This window comes from Balaenoptera physalus (genome assembly GCF_965194825.1).
Source record: "Balaenoptera physalus genome assembly, chromosome: 9".
NCBI lineage: Eukaryota > Metazoa > Chordata > Mammalia > Artiodactyla > Balaenopteridae > Balaenoptera > Balaenoptera physalus.
The window spans coordinates 31,740,321-31,762,571 of NC_138888.1; the positions used below are offsets into that span (position 1 = coordinate 31,740,321).

The 22,251-nt window shown below is 37.9% G+C and overlaps 1 protein-coding gene across 10 annotated transcripts in view; it reads right to left on the minus strand.

Annotated features, from left to right (window-relative positions):
• AKAP7 (A-kinase anchoring protein 7) overlaps positions 1 to 22,251 on the minus strand; it is a gene marked incomplete at its 5' end in the record, with an annotated part of 141,452 nt that overhangs the window by 17,450 nt on the left and 101,751 nt on the right. For 2 of the 10 annotated variants that reach the window (XM_082474832.1, XM_082474826.1), the window contains one exon: positions 21,916 to 21,984. The exons of the other annotated variants lie outside the window; for them this stretch is intronic. In XM_082474832.1, coding sequence (XP_082330958.1) covers positions 21,916 to 21,984 — 69 coding nt within the window. The remainder of the gene's footprint in view (positions 1 to 21,915; positions 21,985 to 22,251) is intronic. 10 annotated transcript variants of the gene reach the window in all.

Below are 22,251 nucleotides of genomic sequence, written 5' to 3' on the forward strand. Positions count from 1 at the left end.
CTGCTAGTATTGTAGGGTCTCCTGCAGAGGCGGGGGCGACTGTGGTTCACTGCAGGGACAAAGACACTGGCAGCAGAAGTTCTGGGAAGTACTCCTTGGCCTGAGCCCTCCCGTAGTCCACCATTAGCCCCACCAAGGACCCTGTGGGCTCCAGTGCTGGGTCACCTCAGGCCAAACAACCAACAGGGAGGGAACTCAGCCCCACACATCAGCAGGCAAGCAGATTAAAATTTTACTGAGCTCTGCCCATCAGAGCAACACCCAGCTCTACCCACCACCAGTCCGTCCCATCAGGAAGCTTGCACAAGCCTCTCAGACAGCCTCATCCACCAGAAGGCAGACAGCAGAAGCAAGAAGAACTACAATCCTGCAGCCTGTGGAACGAAAACCACATTCACAGAAAGATAGACAAAATGAAAAGGCAGAGGACTATGTACCAGATGAAGGAACAAGATAAAACCCTAGAAAAACAACTAAATGAACTGGAGATAGGTAACCTTCCAGAAAAAGAATTCAGAATAATGATAGTGAAGATGATCCAGGACCTTGGAAAAAGAATGGAGGCAAAGATCAAGAAGATGCAAAAAATGTTTAACAAAGACATAGAAGAATTAAAAAACAAACACCTAGAAGAATTAAAGAACAAACAAACAGAGATGAACAATACAATAACTGAAATGAATAATACACTAGAAGGAATAGCAGAATAACTGAGGCAGAAAAATGGATTAGCAGAATAACTGAGGCAGAAGAACGGATAAGTGACCTGGAAAACAGAATGGTAGAATTCACTACCACAGAACAGAATAAAGAAAAAAGAATGAAAAGAAATAAGACAGCCTAAGAGACCTCTGGGACAATGTTAAACACATTAACATTCACATTATAGGGGTCCCAGAAGGAGAAGAGAGAGAGAAAAGACCCAAGAAAATATCTGAAGAGATGATAGTCGAAAACTTCCCTAACATAGGAAAGGAAACAGCCACCCAAGTCCAGGAAGCACAGAGAGTCCCATACAGGATAAACCCAAGGAGAAACACGCCAAGACACATAGTAATCAAATTGGCAAAAATTAAAGACAAAGAAAAATTATTAAAGGGAAAAACGACAAATAACATACAAGGGAACTCCCATAAGGTCAACAGCTGATTTCTCAGCAGAAACTCTACAAGCCACAAGGGAGTGGCACAATATATTTAAAGTGATGAAAGGAAAGAAACTACAACCAAGATTACTCTACCCTGCAAGGGTCTCATTCAGATTCAGTGGAGAAATCAAAAGCTTTATGGACAAGCAAAAGCTAAGAGAATTCAGCACCACCAAACCAGCTCTACAACAAATGCTAAAGGTACTTCTCTAAGTGGGAAACACAAGAGAAGAAAAGGACCTAAAAAAACAAACCCAAAACAATTAAGAAAATGGTAATAGGAACATACATATCGATAATTACCTTAAATGCGAATGGATTAAATGCTCCAACGAAAAGACACAGGCTTGCTGAATGGATACAAAAAAAAGACCCGTATATATGCTGTCTACAAGAGACCCATTTCACACCTAGGCACACATACAGACTGAAAGTGAGGAGATGGAAAAAGATATTCCATGCAAATGGAAATCAAAAGAAAGCTGGAGTAGCAATACTCAGATCAGATAAAATAGACTTTAAAGAATGTTACAAGAGACAAGGAAGGACACTACATAATGATCAAGGGATCAATCTAAGAAGAAGATATAACAATTATAAATATATACGCAGCCAACACAGGAGCACCTCAATACACAAGGCAACTGCTAACAGCTATAAAAGAGGAAATCGACAGTAACACAATAATAGTGGGGGACTTTAACACCTCACTTACACCAATGGACAGATCATCCAAAATGAAAATAAATAAGGAAACAGAAGCTTTAAATGACACAATAGACCAGACAGATTTAATTGATATTTATAGGACATTCCATCCAAAAACAGCAGATTACACTTTCTTCTCAAATGCACACGGAACATTCTCCAGGATAGATCACATCTTGGGTCACATCAAGCCTCGGTAAATTTAAGAAAACTGAAATCATATCAAGCATCTTTTCCAACCACAAGGCTATGAGATTAGAAATAAATTACAGGGAAGAAAATGTAAAAAACACAAACATATGGAGGGTAAACAATACGTTACTAAACAACCAAGAAATCACTGAAGAAATCAAAGAGGAAATCAAAAAATACCTAGAAACAAAGGACAATGAAAGCACAATGACCCAAAACCTATGGGAGGTAGCAAAGGCAGTTCTAAGAGGGAAGTTTATAGCAATACAATCCCACCTCAAGAAACAACAAACATCTCAAATAAAAAATCTAACCTTACACCTAAAGGAACTAGAGAAAGAAGAACAAACAAAACCCAAAGTTAGTAGAAGGAAAGAAATCATAAAGATCGGAGCAGAAATAAATGAAATAGAAACAAAGAAAACAATAGGAAAGATCAAGAAAACTAAAAGCTGGTTTTTTGAGAAGATAAACACAATTGATAAACCATCAGCCAGACACATCAAGAAAAAGAGGGAGAGGACTCAAATCAATAAAATTAGAAATGAAAAAGGAGAAGTTACAACAGACACCACAGAAATACAAAGCATCATAAGAGACTACTGCAAGTAACTCTATCCAATCAAATGGACAACCTGGAAGAAATGGACAAATTCTTAGAAAGATATAACCTTCCAAGACTGAACCAGAAAGAAACAGAAAATATGAACAGACCAGTCACAAGTAATGAAATTGAAACTGTGATTAAAAATCTTCCAACAAACAAAAGTCCAGGACCTGATGGTTTCACAGGTAAATTCTATCACACATTTAGAAAAGAACTAACACCCATCCTTCTCAAACTCTTCCAAAAAATTGCAGAGGAAGGAACACTCCCCAACTCATTCTACGAGGCCACCATCACCCTGATACCAAAACCAGACAAAGACACTACAAAAAACGAAAATTACAGAGCAATATCAGTGATGAACATAGATGCAAAAATCCTCAACAAAATACTAGCAAATAGAATCCAACAACACATTAAAAGGATCATACACTATGTTCAAGTGGGATTTATCCCAGGGCTGTAAGGATTCTTCAATATACGCAAATCAATCAATGTGATACACCATATTAACAAACTGAAGAATAAAAACCGAATGATCATCTCAATAGATGCAGAAAAAGCTTCTGACAAAATTCGACACCCATTTATGATAAAAATTCCAGAAAGTGGGCATAGAGGGAACCTACATCAACATCATAAAGGCCCACAGCAAACATCATTCACAATGGTGAAAAACTGAAACCATTTCCTCTAAGATCAGGAACAAGACAAGGATGTCCACTCTTGCCACTATTATTCAACATAGTTTTGGAAGTCCTAGCCATGGCAATCAGAGAAGAAAAAGAAATAAAAGGAATACAAGTTGGAAAAGAAGAAGTAAAACTGTCACTGTTTGCAGATGACATGATACTATACATAGAGAATCCTAAAGATGCTACCAGAAAACTACTAGAGCTAATCAACGAATTTGGTAAGGTTGCAGGATACAAAATTAATGCACAGAAATCTCTTGCATTCCTATACACTAACAACGAAAGATCAGAAAGAGAAATTAAGGAAACAATCCCATTCACCACTGCAATAAAATGAATAAAATAACTAGGAATAAACCTACCTAAGGAGGTAAAAGACCTGTACTCAGAAAACTATAAGACACTGATGAAAGAAATTAAAGATAATACAAACAGATGGAGAGATATACTATGTCCTTGGATTAGAAGAATCAATATTGTGAAAATGACTATACTACCCAAAGCAATCTACAGATTCAGTGCAATCCCTATCAAATTACCAATGGCACTTTTTACAGAACTAGAAGAAAAAATCTTAAAATTTGTATGGAGACACAAAAGATCCTGAATAGCCAAAGCGGTCTTGAGGGAAAAAAACGGAGCTGGAGGAATCAGACTCCCTGACTTCACACTACACTACAAAGCTACAGTAATCAAGACAATATAGTACTGGCACAAAAACAGAAATACAGATCAACGGAACAGGATAGAAAGCCCAGAGATAAACCCACACACCTAGGGTCAACTAATCTATGACACAGGAGGCAAGGATATACAATAGAGAAAAGACAGTCTCTTCAATAAGTGGTGCTAGCAAAACTGGACAGCTACATGTAAAAGAATGAAATTAGGACACTCCCTAACACCATACACGAAAATAATCTCAAAATGGATTAGAGGCCTAAACGCAAGACCAGACACTATAAAACTCTTAGAGGAAAACATAGGCAGAACACTCTGACATAAATCACAGCACGATCTTTTTTGACCCACCTCCTAGAGTAATGGAAATAAAAACAAAAATAAACAAATCAGACCTAATGAAACTTAAAAGCTTTTGCACAGCAAAGGAAACCATAAACAAGATGAAAAGACAACCCTCAGAATGGGAGAAAATATTTGCAAATGAATCAACAGACAAAGGATTAATCTCCAAAATATATAAACAGCTCATGCAGCTCAATATTAAAAAAACAAACAACCCAATTAAAAAACAGGCAGAAGACCTAAACAGACATTTCTCCAAAGAAGCCATACAGATGGCCAAGAGGCACATGAAAAGCTGCTCAACATCACTAATTAGTAGAGAAATGTAAATCACAACTACAATGCGGTATCACCTCACACCAGTTAGAATGGGCATCATCAGAAAATCTACAAACAATAAATGCTGGAAGGAGTGTGGAGGAAAGGGAACCCTCTTCCACTGTTGGTGGGAATGTAAACTGATACAGCCACTATGGAGAACAGTATGGAGGTTCCTTAAAAAACTAAAAATAGAACTACCATATAACCCAGCAATCCCACTACTGGGTATATACCCAGAGAAAACCATAATTCAAAAAGACACATGCACCCCAATGTCCACTGCAGCACTATTTACAATAGCCATGTCTTGGAAGCAACCTCAATGCCCATCATCAGGCAAATGGATAAAGAAGATGTTGTACGTGTGTACAATGGAATATTACTCAGCCATAGAAAGGAACAAAACTGGGTCATTTGTAGAGACGTGGACAGACCTAGAGACTGTCATACAGAGTGAAGTAAGTCAGAAAGAGAAAAACAAATATCGTATATTAATGCATATATGTGGAATCTAGAAAAATGGTACAGATGAACCATTTTGCAAGGCAGAAATAGAGACACAGATTTAGAGAACAAACGTATGGACACCAAAGGTGGAAACTGGGGGGGTGAGGCGGGTGTTGATGGTGGTGGGATGAATTGGGAAATTAGGATTGACATATATACACTAATATGTATAAAATAGATAACTAATAAGAACCTGCTGTTGAAAAAATAAATAAATAAAAAGAAAAAAATAAACTCACCCATATCATCATATAAAACATAAGATGGTCTAAATACTCCAATAAAAAGTCAGAGATTGTTAATTTGGATAAAAAACATGAATCAACAGTGATGTCAACAAAAAAATCCTTCAAATATAAAGACACAGAAAGGTTAAAGGTAAAAGGATGGAAGAGGATGTATCATGCTAACACTAATCAAAAGAAAACTAGAGAATCAATACCAGACAAAGCAGGTTTCAGGAAAAAAAATATTACCTGCCATAAAAAGGGACATTTTACAATTATAAGTGAGTCAGTTCATCAAGAGGATATAAAAATCCTAAATGTGTATGCACCTAATAATAAGAGCTTCAAAGTACCTGAAGCAAAAACCAATAAAACTGAAAGTATAACAGATAATCCACAATTACACTTTGAGATTTCAAGGCCACTTTTATAGTTGACAAAACAAGGAGAGAAAAATTCAATAAGAACACATAAGATGTGAACACTAGTAACCAAAACCACCTAACTGATAATTATAGAACGCTCCACCCAACAACAGAAACACACACATTCTTTTTAGTGTACAGAAAACCTTTACAAAACGAGATCATATTCTGAGCCATAAAACAAGTCTCGGTAAATTTTAAATTATTACATTCATCCAGTGCATTGATTGAAGCACAATGGAGTCAAATAAGAAATCAATAACAGAAAGATATCTTTCAAAGATAATCATTTTAACAGCATAACATGTGAAACAGTTAGGTACAATTCAACAAAATGTATGCAACACCTAAACACTAATAACTGCAAAATTTCCTAAAAGAAATTAAATAAGACCTGAATAGAGATAATAAGCTATACTCACTGATCGAGAGACTCAATATTGTTCAGACGTCAATTCTCCATCAATTGCTCTATAAATGCAAAACTACAGAGTTTTGCAATCCAAACCTCACCAGGCCTTTTCATAGAAATTGTCAAGTTAATTCTAAAAGGCATATGAACATGTAAAGGAATTAAGACAGCTGAAACAATTTTTTAAAAAAGAACAAAGTTGGAAAACTTATACTACCTGATTTTTAAGACTCATATAAAGCCACAGAAATAGAGACAGTGTAGTATAGGTATAAAGACAGACATATAGATCAATGAAACAAAACAAAATCCAGAAACAGACTTACAAACATATGGTCAACTGATTTTCAACAAAGGTACCAAGACAATTCAACAGAGAGAATAATCTTTTCAAGAAATGGTGCTTAGGACAATGGTATGTATAAAAAAGAACCTCAACCCTTATCTCATACCATATATAAAAATGAACTCAAAGTGGATCGCAGACCTGTTATAAGAGCTAAAATTATAAAGTCTTTAAGAAGAAAATATAGAACTTCTCAGTAACCTTGGATTAGGCAAAGATTCTTAAATAGGACATGAAAAGCACAATATATTCCCTAAAAAGGTTAAATCGGACTTCATCAAAATGTAAAACTTTTGCTCTTCTTAAGATACTGTTAAGGCAAAAAAAGCAAACTGCAGCCTGGGAGAAAATATTTGCAGAAATATATACATAATACATATAAAGAAAGTGTATCCAGAATTCAAAAATAACTCCAACAATTTAGTAAGACAAAATAAAATAAAATAAAATAAAAAACAGCCAAGAAGAATCAAAGCATTACTTCACAAATGATATACAGATGGCCAATAAACATGTGAAAAGATACTCAATATTATTGGCCATCAGGGAAATGCAAATTAAAGTCACAATGAGATACTACTACTCATCCACTAAAATTAAAATTTAAAAGATAAACAGTATCAAGTGCCAGTGAGGATGTGAAGCAAGTGGAACTCCCGTTGCTGTTGGGAATGCAAAAACGGCATAGCTGGTTTGTAAAAAGTTTGGACACCTCTAATAAAAGTTTTTCTTATGAAAGTTGGCTATATTCTTACCACGTAACCCTGCAATCTCATTCCTAGCTAGAACTGAAAACAAGTGAAATGAAAGCATATGCTCACACGAAAACCCACACATGAATGTTTGCAGTGCTTTATTCATAAATGCCCCAAACTAGAAACAACTGAAATACCTTCAACTGGTGAATGGCTCAAAAAGCTGTGGTATATCCACCCAATGGAATAGTACTCAGCCATACAAAGGAATGAATACTGTCACGTGCAACAACACAGATGAATCTAAGGTGCGTTATGCTAAGTGAAAGAAGCCAGAGTCAAAAGGCTGCACACTGCGTGATCTCATCTTTCTGACATTCTGGGAAAGGCAAAACCATCAGTACTGAAACAGATCAGTGGGTGCCAGGGGCTGAGGATGAGGACAGGAGTTATAAAGGGGCATGAGAGCATATGAAGGATAATGGAACTGTTCCCAATTTTGACTGTGGTGGTGGTTATATGACTCTATGTGTTGATTAAAACTCACAGACCTGTACACACAAAAAAAGAGTGAATTTTCCTGTATGTAAATTATACCTCAATTAAAAAAATACTAATGAGAACAATTTCTTCCCCATGATGAGGAGCTATTGAGAGGTTTATCCAACATGTGGACTCGCTGAATGGACTGGCACCCTGTCACTCTTTGCAATTAGCATGGTAGCTAGTGATAAGGATGACTTTCTCAGCTCCTCTCTCTGTTCTAAGATACACATCTCAACTGTGATATCTGCAATCTCTCCCAGCTGCAGGCCTCAGATTCTCAAGTGCTTTCCTTCTGAATCATATTTTTTCTCTTGTGCTCAACATCAAAATTTGAAAATAATTTCCAGTGAAAGAGACTGGGGTAGTTTCTGAGCATGAATAAAGCCAAATCATTTTAATTCTCCTCCTCAGTGCATCAGACACGTATCACTGGCTCCAATCTGCTCAAAGACTGCAAACTAAATTGGTACCCAGTACTTGACTGACAAGTGATTACCGTCACTCCGTTGTTGAAATCTATTTCCAAGGGGCACTGTACTCACTGTGGTTTGTTTTGCTCACTCGTTTTGCCTTGTATTGTTTGTAGTTGTCTATCTGCTGTTCTATATCATAAATTGCTCTCTACTCAATGGAAACTGTGGTTGTTTCCTCCTTAAATTTTGATTCCTGTATTTGTTCAGGTAGGAATATAAGGAGTTCTCAATATCCCTGACTGTTTGCTCAGGACCACTATATGTCATTTTGTGCAAAGATGATTGAGGAGTGCAATTTGAGCAGTGATCAAAGAAGCAGACGTTCCAAACACAAGTCCTGGTGCAAGGAAGTATCAACAGAAGTACGGCTATCATTGGAAAATTATTCTTATGACAAAGAAGAAATAAATAAGTTTCAAACATGTCAAAAGCATAGATTTTCAAATAATCATGCTCTTGTCTGGCAGAAAAACAAGGAGGCTAGGAAATGAGCCTTAAAATAACCCTTGAATCTTAAAATTATTATGTTCATGTAATTTATTATCTTCTATTTAAGAGAGTTTTACATAAAACTTAAAAGTACGACTAACTAGAATTAATTTTCACTTGTTTGACGAACACACCTTCTCATGATAATATATACTTTTGTTTCTAGGCTGACGTTCCAGGTTGGGAGTTGATTCAAGCAGAAATAAAGGTCACTTTCCTGTTTTGAAGGCAATGTTCACCAACGTAGATCAGCAGCATAAATGTTGCCATTAATCTAACTGGTGAAATAAATCATAATTGTAGATATCACTTTACCTCTTTTATAAGCAATAAGGACACACCCAGATCAGAAGGTTCCAAAGGCTGAGAAAAACCCCACGGTACCAGGTGACTAAATAGCAATAGCAGGAATGCATCCTTCCATCTGTTTAGGTAACACTTCATACTTTCCAAAGTGCTTTCAGAAACATTCTCTCATTTGGTCCTCAAAGAAATCTTACGAGGTAAAATAAGTATTATTCTTCCATATTACAAGTAAGAACAATGAGATACAAAAGGCTACATAAATTGCCTAACAATACCACACAGAAGTGATGGGAATCCATAGCTCCCACTCGAAATCAGGAAGATGAGTTCATCCAGGACACCCACACCCCGGCAGATACTCCACAGCTCCCTGGTGCACCCTCGTCCTGGGGAAATGAAGGTATACATGTGAGAAACACCACATCATTTAATGATTGGTTGACTGGAAAAGAGAAAGATTCAGAAGGTTTCGCTAGCAGATTGAAATTTTTATTTTACTTTTTTTGAAATTTTTAGACTAAATAATGGATGTTGATTAATGTAGTACAATCCCTTCCTTCTTTCCGTCTTCCTTCTCCCTTGCTCTCCTCCTTCCTTCCTTCCTTCCATCCACACAGTCACTGAGCACCTCCTATTTGTGATCAGCATTGTTGCTGTGAAAACAGAAATGAATCCAGCATGGGCCCTGCCTTCAGGAAACCTGTAACTGGGTAGAGGTAGAAGTGTGTGTTAATAAATAAGGGCTCGTGAATGCTCTGACGGAAAGATGTACAATACAGAGTGGATCCATAAAGAAAAGAGGGATCAGTTCTACTGAGGAGAAAATATCAAAAGAAAGTTTCATGCTGGAGGTGATGCTTGAGTTGGATCTTGTGAAATGAGTGTTTCTCAGGCATGACAGGGAAGGAAGACCAGGCTGGCCTGTCTGGGAAACTGCAGAACTCGGTCTAGTATAAGGTGACTGAGGAGGTGGCAGGGAGGGAGAATGATGAGGCTGGGAATGTACACAGGAGAGACCACGAAGGCTCCTGTAGGACACGCTGTGGAGTTTGTACATGTCTTGTTTCTAGAGCATCTAGTATCATCAAATTACACTTCTAGATTCTGAGATATACACAAATTACTAAGGCTTGTCTTCAAGGAATTGCTTATTTCGACTCATGAGGTATAATGTTAAAGAAAATTAGATTTTCACAACCCCGCTAATGCTTCCAGTCATCAAGCTTAGTGACAGGGACGAAATCTAAGCATAACTACAATGTGATCAAGAACATCACAAATACTTGAAATATCACACACCGGTTGAAAGAAATCCGATTTTTTTAAAAGTATTCAAAATGTAGCTCACTTTACCTCAGCTAGCTGCCCAATCCAAAAGCAAACGCTTTGGGGATGAGCGTGCAGAGGACGTTTTACGTTATAAAATTTACCATCTAGTTACTCAACTAGCGAACACATAAAGTAGGTTAAACTGCCTCTCTTCATTTCCCTTCATGGCTTCCAAGACCTAATTTTTAAAGTCTGGCCATGAAAATCCAGGTGCACAGGACGATCTGGTCAATGTATTTGGCTTGTGAGTACTGAGAATACTGTGGACCCCGTCGAATGGGTATCACACCAGCAACGATGGTGGGTCAAATAAAGAGTGTTCTGTGCTAAAGAAAACTTGAAGATGCGATGATTAAGCGTTAAAATAAAATCAGGAGAAAACTGATCATTTACAGTCATCCTTGGCTATTCTTCCAGGCATATAATAAAAACGCATAAAGAAACCGAGCACGCGTTCAAGCACTGAGTTCCGAGCACTCGAACTGTTTCCCCAACTGTAAAATGCGGCAAGTCATCCTGCTCTGCTGTCCCCACAGAACTTTTGAGAGGCTCTGAGGGGGACGGTGTGAGTCCGCAGAGAGGGGAAAGGCGCTGCCCCAGCACCCTGGCCACTACAGTCCTCACCAACCCCCCGTCGCCTGAGCCCCCATGGCCCTTGCCTGTGCCGCCCACTGTGCTCAGTACACACGGTCTTATTAAAAAAAAAAAAAAAGAAGCTTGGTGAACTCCTAAATGTATTGCTTTTGCCTCGGGAAGAATGATGGAGAAAAGTAATTGTTTAGGATATACTTTCCTTTTCTCGATGACCTAAGACTATCAATTTACTAGAGGCTTCCACAAAGCATTCAGACAAAAATCAAATGATGTTTAAGTTCTCTCTGGTGATATCCTCTGTTCATTCAAGTTCTCTGAATATGTGAAATTCCTCCAATAGGAGATTAAACGAGCATTTGAACTTATTGAGTAATTAATTGCTGGTGGTCTGTAAGTGTAAATTCATTTCTTCCAGCAGTGGATGTTTGCTTCTCAAGCTCTTGATGTCTAAATAGGGAAGAATTGCTCCCAAAGGAATTTCAGGAATCGGGTAGAAACACACACATGTGGTACGGGGTGGACAAAGGACAATCACTACTGCACTGGGCTTCCTCTCCAGGCCCCCTGAAGGCAAGATTGATGTCCCTGGGGAAAGCAAGGCACCAAAAAGATGGTTAGAAGGAGATGAGAGATGATCTCCACGGTGTCCACTGCTCCTCTCTGAGGATGAAACCAGAGCTGCCCCCATCACCGCTGCTTAGAGACTCTTCCCAGGAGCCTTAGAGGCTGAATAGCCATGTTCCTTCATCACCAACTTCTTCTAAGACCTAGTTAAGTCCTGCATATCAAGTTCCCAGACTCTGCATACTTATGTTTCCATGACACGTAGCACATAACTTTAGTTGTAATAGTTATATTTATGGATCCTTTTAATAATAATAAACCTACGATTAACTGCCTATTATGTGCCTTTTTTCTTTACACATTTAAATCAAAAGCTTACTGTTATTATCTCTATTTTACCTACGAGAAAGCCAACAGTTAGAAAAGCCATGAGACTTGCCCGCGTCTACACAACTAAAGAATGGCCAAGTTGAGACTCAAACCACACTTCTGCCATTATACCACCATGCTGCTTTATATCTAGCAACTGGAAATTATTCTTATGTTCTATGATATTTTTAGCTCTAAAATGAGACTTCCAACCAGAAAATATTTATAATGCTTCCTGTTTAGTTAAAGAGTCAGAATATCTGGACTAGAATCCTAGCTCCCCCACTCACTAGCTCTGTATCTCTGTGAAATTTGCTTAACCGCCTCTAAGGGTCACTTTCTTTATTTGTAAACCAGGGATAACAGTAGTGCTATACTAAAGGGCTGTTGTGAAAATTAAGTAAGATAATAACACAAAGCACTTAGCACAGTGCTTCCCTTACAGTAAATATTCAACAAAATTACTACTATTATTACTGTTTTGATTTAAATGAAAGGGATACTATGACCCTCTTTTAATTTATAAGGCTACAAGGCTATTTGTTTATGAGCTCCCTGCTATAGGGCTCTATAAGCAAACATGATATGGGCAACCTATTCACTTTATACAATTGGAATAACTGCAAACAAGAAATGTATGCATTGTTCTATACAGTTTACATTTACATTCTTTTGCAACTAAATGATGTTCCTTCTTAGGTAAAGAGAAGAGCTACTGCTAATTAATCTTGTAAAAGGCCTCCAAGCAGACATATGAACAGACAGTACTCAAAACAGTGAGATACAGATGGTTTTCGGTTTCTAGATGCACCAAACTGAAAGGTGAAGCATTGAAAATAGTGAGTTTTCTGTACTTGAAAATCACAATAGATAAAAACAATCATATCAAGTTTAGTATATACGCGACTTCCCAGGAACATATCAACTTTAGAACGTGCGTTACGCACATGTGGTAAATGTCACAATCCTTCGTAGCCTCAGGTTTGCTCTTGTCTTCCTAGTAGAGCCATTACATACTTTCAGTCACAGTGCTTCTTTCCATCCATTCATCCATTCGTTGTCAAATACGCAAAAGACTTGAGATAATTAATGGCAAGGAAAAAAAATACAGTAAAAGGTACACTACAAGTAAAAAGTAAAAATCAGGATGAAGAAAAAACATAAATTACAGTAGCAAGTAAAGAACAGAGGGAAATATAGATCACAGAAGTGCAGGTCATGAGAGCCATGAAATGGAGTTGAGCTTCCTGATATTCGGAGTGAAAAGGGAAACATGGTGGTTCCTCTAGTCAAGAGTAGAAAGAGCAGGGACTTCCCTGGTGGTCCAGTGGGTAAGACTCCGCGCTCCCAATGCAGGGGGCCTGGGTTCATTCCCTGCTCGGGAACTAGATCCCACATGCCGCAACTAAGACCCGGTGCAGCCTAAATAAATAAATAATTAAATTTTTAAAAAAAAAGTAGGAAGAGCAAATCATGGTTCCTTTAGGATCAGAGTGACTGCTCCATTGCTGACACTCCCACAGGGCTCCAGGCCACATCCACTTCCCCAAACCCCTTCCTCACGTACCCTCCAGCCTTTCTGGTAAAAGCAACCACTTCACTTCTCCCCTTCAGGTAACTGCCCATCTCATATTCTATATGGCTCCAGTGGGGCTGCTGATCTGCCAGAGCTACACTGGTTCACATGATACATGTATAAATTTTTTTAAAGTGCCTCTTCCTCAAGATACTTAATTTCTATCTCTTGGAAATTTTTCATAATATACTTTTGTTAGTATACAAGAGTACTTTATGCCATAATATATAAATTACAATGTCTCTGATATGTATGGTGCCCTCCAGGGTTGTGTAGTTTACAACCTGTACCTTCCCTTAGATTTTTTTAAATTTTTTTTTTTAATTAATTAATTAATTTATTTATGGCTGTGTTGGGTCTTCGTTTCTGTGCGAGGGCTTCCTCCAGTTGTGGCAAGTGGGGGCCACTCTTCATCGCGGTGCATGGGCCTCTCACTATCGCGGCCTCTCTTGTTGCGGAGCACAGGCTCCAGACGCGCAGGCTCAGTAGTTGTGGCTCACGGGCCCAGTTGCTCCGCGGCATGTGGGATCTTCCCAGACCGGGGCTCGAACCCGTGTCCCCTGCATTGGCAGGCAGATTCTCAACCACAGCGCCACGAGGGAAGCCCTCTCAGATTTTACATATGGGAATTAGAAGAGAAGAACTCATTCTACTTGAACGCTGAACAGTAAAAATACTCCCCAGAGCTGCTGGAAGTCATATCCCCGCCAGTGAGTAAAACCTGAGAAGGTGAGGACACAGAGGATGCCGGAAGCCACAGCCACCACCAGCAAGCAAAGCCTGAAGTGTGTTAAATTGATCTGGGTGAAGGGTTTCCCTAGAAACATCTTATTAACAATTAATTTGAATTACTGTAGCATATGTAATTTAAAAAAAAAAGTTCCTCCAAAACTTAATTAATTCCCTGTGTTAAATTCTCTCTGTTAAAATAACTGGTGTAACTCCGACTTTCTTGACTGGATCCTAACTGACACAAACTATTTCTGTATTTTTCCCCTCACAATGCTGCATTTACAGAGGACTAAGATATAAATGACATAGGCAAAGGGTACAAAGTTAAGAGCAGCTATGACGCTAATTTTTTTTAAAATATTGCTAAAACCTGCATATTTCATGAACTTGCTTCCCTACAAAACAATTTGTTTACTATCTTTTAATTTAATATTCAAATTTCACATAGTTTTACATATACTTTTTAGGTTTTATAAAATCTAAAAATCTGTATATCTAATTTTACCTTGAAGATTAAGTAAAGGATAGTGTATATTATACAGTAGTGGGTATACAATAGCATCACAATGAATTTTTATCTTAAATTTACTATACCCATATTATGGAAATTAAAATAGATGTAAATTTGGACAAAATGTTTTCATAAATATTTCATTCACAAAGACAATCATACAACAGGCAATATACCTTAGCTTGTTATCTCTAGGACTTATTGATACCAACTGCCTGCTGTTACTACAGAGTTCAGTAATCAACATTCTAAGTGCTGCTTAGGTGATACAACAGTGTACCTAGACCCGAACCCAAAATGGTATGTTACATTTCTATTTTAAACAAAGTTTGTTGATCCTAAAGGTACTAATTTAAAATAGGCATTAACAGTCATTATAAAATATGAAATAATAATGAGGCATACACTTTTTTCATAAAAATTTTGGTCTTCCACTTAAAGAAAGAGTTTGATGGCTTACAACAGTTGAAAACGCTACCTTAAAATATCTTCTTTCAGGCAATCTATTAAGAAGTATTAAGGTAAAATCTGACTGTGATAACTTCTTTCTCTTTTAGGGCTCCATTTCAGTATTTTCGTTATTTAAAATGGGAGTTATGCAAACATAATTAGAATACTACTGGGTAAATATATCTTTACCATTTGGCTCCTAAAATCACCAAAAGAAAATGTGTTAAAATGAACACCCACTGTCCTAATTCTACCACCCTGGAGCCATAGAGAATAATTTCTTTCCCTTCCACATTAAAGAATCCTCCAAATATTTTAAGACAATTAATTTATCATCCTAGCTAAGCAGCTGCAGTCCTTCAGCCTTCTTCTTACCATGTGGTTTCCAGCCTCCTCACCATCCTGGCCTCCCTCCTCAGGACACATTCCTGATTGTCAGAATTCTAAATAAGGTCTGACTGCTATAGATCGAGATAGAAAGTTTTAGATTAACAGATCAACTGCTTGCCAGTTTATTAGTTATCATAAACATCAATCAAAACTCAAAAAGCTGAGCTTCACAGCTAACTTTAGCTGGATATTTTAAATGCTTAGAAAGTGTGAATTTTATTTTTGCTCTAACAGTCAGATGTGAGGTATCAGACTGAAACTTGGTGTAATTCTCATGGCAAATGCCAACACCAACTATCTAACCACAAAGTTGGGGGGATGGGGGAGCAGAGACTGCTGAGACATGTTAAAAAAAAAAGTGAATCACCCTTTTCCATCAGATTCTTACCAACTGGGTGAGTTCTCTCCATGTACTCCAAGCACCCTGTTTTTACATCACTTTCTCCTGGCACTATAATTTTTCTGTATATATATCTGAGGTTTACAAATGACCTTGACTAAAGACCTAAGTTTTGGGGGGCAGTGCATAGAAACAGAAAATTATAAGCCTCAAATATCTTTGACTCAGCCTTTAGTAAAATTAACATCACTTATATCCTAGTTAGCATAGACTATACTTACTCTTTATATTTTCATTATATAGTTAAAACTATACTCATTCTTTATATTTTCATCATATAGTTCAGTTTTTGCCTACGACTATTTGTTAAGGGCAAAGAACGTTACTATACAACGGAAAGGTTGGTGTTAATAGTTCCAAGTTCTAAAAAAAAAAAAAAAAAAAAAATAGTTCCAAGTTCTGTTAACTTGTACCTTTGACATTATAAATGTTTGTTAAGGGAAACTTTATTTGCTAAAATGTTTGTTGCAGAAACTGTTTGCCTGCGTCAAGCTATAACCGCTTCCTGTGATAAGAGCTTGAGGCAACTTCCACTCTGAGTGGTAATTAACTCACTTTCACTGGACTTGGCTGACTTAGCTCTGTAACTTCCCTGGAATGAAGGGGTGTGGCTCTGCTTGTTAGACTGAGAGCATCAAGATCTTTCATCCCGGCTTTCTCCCTTCAGAGCATGATAAATACTGGGACCCAAAACATCTCTTTTTAAAAAGTCATGTAAATTAAAAAGAAATCCTCCAACAATAGGAACTATATATCATCACTGTATCTTTCTAACACTTGGCTCAGGGCTTTCCAAATGTGACATGCTCAACAATATTTATTAGTTGAAGTGAAGTGAATTACTCTTCATAACATCTCTCCCTTAAGGCTAAATTTCATTGCCACTAAAATGGAACATGAAAGTTGAGAAGAAATCAAAGACTTCTTACCTCTTCACTAGGTTTAGAAATATTTGCTCCAGAATGGATGTACCCTTAGACACACTGAGTGTCTTCTAGAATATATCCGAAGCCTTTTGGTTGCAGGTGACAAAAATTTAACCCAAGCAAGTTAAACAAAGAAAAGGAGGAGGATTTATTGCTTCATAAGATAAGGTCTCAGTCAGAGCTGAACTCAGAGGCTCAAACAATATCATCAGGACTGTCTCTTTCTCTCTCCTTCTCTGGCCTCCTTCTGTGCTTCATTCTCAGGAAGACTCCCCCTCACTCCCTACCAGCTAGCAATCTTATGCTTACATCCTTTCCACTCACAACCCAAAAGGAAGACAAATCCTCCATCAAATCTTAGGGAAGGCTATGGTTAACTCCATATGGACCACATGTCTCTCCCAGGGCAGGGAAGCATGGCATCATGATGGACAGAACCCCAAGGAGAAGAGGAGGGAAGCTACAAAGATAAATGTTGTAAGGCTGCTAAACAATTCAAGGTCTGAAATTCTAAGTCCCCCTTTTCCCCTCCTGGGCATGATGGAAATAAAACCATAGTCTGCCAGGTTGACTTCTAAGGTGACTATGGTTGTACAGTACATTCTCATTCATTACAGAGAAATTATATTTACTGGGTCTATTATTAGCCAATCACTGTGTCAGGCATTTTACAGACATTTGCTTATTTAATTCTCATGATAAGTAGACATTTAAAATGAGGGTACAGAGGCTTAGAGAAGTTACTTAGAATAATAAATACTAGAGCCAAGGATGCAAGCCGAGTCCATTTGCCTCCAAAATCCTCTGCTTTCAGCACTGAGAGTTCGGGGGCTCTTTTGAGTTTCTTTACTGTGGGCATCAGAAGTTGGTGGATGAAAGCTCAAAGATCTACATATTAGGCAGGGTCAACTTAGGTAAACAGAAGGCAACTATCTATAGGAAGTGACTTATCAGATGCCCTGCAAGAGTTTACTAGTTGCCCTGAAATTCCTTCATTAGAGATTATTTTGGGCTAAGTCAATATGGAAGCTTAATTTATTATTTTACTACTTCCCAAGAAGTAGTAAGATCACTTCCCAAGATCACTTGGAATAATTCAGTCTTGTTAAATGCAAATGTCCCAGGAAGGGGTAACATTCAAGGCTTTCTTCTATTTACCGAAACCTTTATGTACATCAGATTCCCCACTCTTTTTTTCTCATGGCCCCCAAGCAAGAAGATACAGGGACAGGTAGCATCACATTGTTTGACAGGGCGTCTAGGCAGAGCTCACAACAGCCAAGGACTGCACTAGGGGCTGGGAAGAATCCTACAACCTTTGTACTCCCAGTGAAAATTACTCAGCATTTGATCATAGAATCAGCAACAAAAAATTCAGTTACCATATAGCCTATGAATTAACAAAGGGAACCAGGGAGGTAATATAGGCATAGTAACTATTAGCATTTGCTCTAATGTTCCAATACTTAATTTTTGAAACATAAACCTCTTGGGTATACATTATTTAATAAAGGAAAAATCTAATTTTTAGTGACTAGGGTTAACTGTTTGATATTGCACATTACTGTTGCTACCACAATGTTACCCACAGAAACCTTAGGCACAATGTAGTCTCAGGTTACACGGAGCACCACTGGCTTTGCTGTGCTTCACCGCTTCAGAAAGGAGGTAGCAGATAATGGGCTGTCTGGCGTCCCAGCCTCCTACCAGCTCTTGGCCCCATAGCACCCCTGGAGGACCGTAACTGAGAAGTCCCTCAAAGTACTAGCTTTCAGCCACTTCCCCTCTTAAATGGGACAGATGGGAAGCATTTTCTTATAATAGTTTCATTTCATAAGCAGTTTTCCAAATGGCCCTGGCAGAGTACCTAGCACACAGTAAGCATTCAATAAATTAAAAAGAAGAGAATGAGGATGAGGTGGGGAGAAAGACCAGGAAGAAGAAAGAACTGCATCATATCTATAATATTTATTTCCTAGACTCTTAGCTCTAAGGGACAATGAAGAAACTTTCAAGATCATGGTAATTCAACCCCCACTTCTTAAATATGAGGAATTGAGGCCCAGAGATATTAGCAACTTGCCCAGTGTCAGACTGGATGTTAGGAGCAGAGCCGGGTTTATCACCCAAGTCTCCTTTCTCCTAGTCCTGTACTCTTTCTATAGTAAAAGCTCCGTGCCAAGGGGTGGGCCATGTGTATTCAATAGGCAGCAAGAGACTGGAGTCATGCTGTATCCCCTGCAGAAACACATTTCTAAGGAAGGAAAATGAATGTTGTTGTCCACTGATGTGGGGTTCCCTATCACACATTTCCTGGGGCCCATGCTGCAGTGTCTAAGTGAGAACCTGCTGGGATCTGATGCTATGAAGAGAGGTATACGACCTGGGTCCTGCTTGAAATCTATGAGATGAAACAGAGCACATGTATGAAAGACAACCGTCAAGTCAGTGTATCTAAGTGCAAGTGAGAAGAGCACAGTATATGGCTGTAGGATTTATAGGAAGCCTTCTGGAAAACTGGAAAATCTAAATGCTTCTCTGAGTATAACTGAACAATAACCACCATGGTAATTAATGTTCAAAAATGAAAGCATTCACCAGGCATGAAATTAACAAACTGCTTACCTCAATTTATATATTAATGTTATATCATCAAATTCCAAATCATCAGAAACAAATCACCTTGAGATTTGACTCATATTTATAAAATACTACAAATGGTCCATTTAACTCATCCCCCACAAAAAAACTATACTGAACCTCCTAGAGTAATGAAAATAAAAACAAAAATAAACAAATGGGATCTAAATAAACTTAAAAGCTTTTGCGCAGCAAAGGAAACCATAAATAAAACGAAAAGACAACCCTCAGAATGGGAGAAAATATTTGCGAATGAAGCAACCGATAAGGGATTAATCTCCAAAATACACAAAGAGCTCGTGCAGCTCAGTATCAAAAATACAAATAACCCAATCAAAAATGGGTGGAAGATCTAAACAGACATTTCTCCAAAGAAGACATACAGATGGCCAAAAAGCAAATGAAAAGATGCTCAACATCACTAATTATTAGAGAAATGCAAATCAAAACCACAATGAGGTATCACCTCACACCGATCAGAATGGCCATCATCAAAAAATCTACAAACAAGAAATGCTGGAGAGGGTGTGGAGAAAAGGGAACGCTCTTGCACTGTTGGTGGGAAAGTAAATTGGTACAGCTACTATGGAGAACAGTATGGAGGTTCCTTAAAAAACTAAAAATAGAACTACCATATGACCCAGCAATCCCACTACTGGGCATATACCCAGAGAAAACCATAATTCAAAAAGATACACGCACCCCAATGTTCACTGCAGCACTACTTACAATAGCTAAGACATGGAAGCAACCTAAATGTCCATCAACAGAGGAATGGATAAAGAAGATGTGGCACATATATACAATGGAATATTACTCAGCCATAAAAAAGAACGAAATAATGCCATTTGTAGCTACATAGATGGACCTAGAGATTGTCATACTGAATGAAATAAGTCAGACTGACAAATATCATATGATATCACTTCTATGTGGAATCTTTAAAAAAAAAAGGATACAACTGAACTTATTTACAAAACAAAAGTAGAGTCACGGATGTAGAAAACAAACTTATGGTTACGGGACGGGTGGGGGGGATAAATCGGGAGATTGGGATTGTCATATACGTACCACTATATATAAAATAGATAACGAATAAGAATCTGCTGAATAGCACAGGGAACTCTACTCAATACTCTGTAATGGCTTATATGGAAAAAAAGTCTAAAAAAAAGAAAAAAGAGTGGGTATATGTATATGCATAACTGATTCACTTTGCTGTACACCTGAAACTAACACAACATTGTAAATCAACTATACGCCAATAAAAATTTTTTTACATTAAAAAAAAGACTATATTGAAACATATTTCATATATAAAAGTAAAATGTCTGTGTATTGTTTAAACACATACTTATAAAATTAAGATATGTGTCTTGTTAAAATACATACTAATACTCTTTCATTCTCAGCATCACAGAAGATCAGGGCTAGAAAGTAACTGAGTTGTCAGTGCATTCATTCATTAGCTGTCTCATTCTCCCCTATGACACATCCCTATGACAAACCACCGTGGGAGGAGGCTTTGTTCATCTCTGGACATTCACCTGTTTCATTCTACATAAAACAAATGTACTTCAAAATGGGAAAATTTGCACTAGGAAAGGAGCAAGTAAAGTGTCTTCTAAATTAGTTATAGGGATATCTCTTTAGTGATTAAGTTTCCTTTTCAGGTTTATTTAGTGAGTCTGATAAACTGCAGGGGCCAGTAAGCCTGTGCAAACAACATTCTTATTCATGAACATTCCCTTCAGGAAGCTCACGAGACATGCGGTAATTCAAAGGACACGAGTGCTATAGAAGAATTCAGCAAAAACTATATGGAGACTATCTACAACATTTGTTAATCCTACAATATCTACGGGAATGTTTCAGGTTAAATATGGTCCTGTGTAGCAATAGAAAGTACTTAATCTACCAAGAAATATGCATTTATTGTCAGTCTACTCTACCTTTTGTGGCCAAAAAGTATACAGTTTGAGAAAATGTTCAACTGCTGGGATTTAAACAAAAAGGGTCTAGCTGCTTTGTGCTGCATTAACTGAAAAATAAACCATGACGAGTTCTACTGTTTTTGACTATTCACCCCATTACCAAGATTTCTGGCTGTGCATACAGTTAACTTCCCACACAATAATAGCCCTTACACAACTAGTTGATTTTTAAAAAATCATTTTGTTTGCTCTTAATAGACTAAAATGGTAGCACTAATAAATCAATGAAATGAGAATACTTTCTATCTACCACCACCACCAAGGACAAAAGCGGGATAAAACAGCAGCAGGAGGGGAGAGGGACCACTTGACTCTTACCACTTGGCCAGCTGGGTACCTCCTTTCTGTATCTCTGCAGGGCTATAGAGGATGGGCTTCCCAACTCACCTGTGTTTTGAGAATGACAACCATAAATTTCAACTTTCACCAAAAACTTGTTTAATTCTCCATTTGAGCTGCTCTCAGAAGATACATTCTACGGCCATCACCCTTTACAGCAGAATTAGAAGGGTGTGGGCATAAGCACTTTTGTGCTCTGCGGCTAGGAGGTCCTCACTGAGACTGTGGCCCAGAGCAGGCTAACAAGGCTACTAGGTGGGGTTACGAAGATGCATAAGACCCAGAAGGTTGCTGTACAATCCACTAGCAAGATCG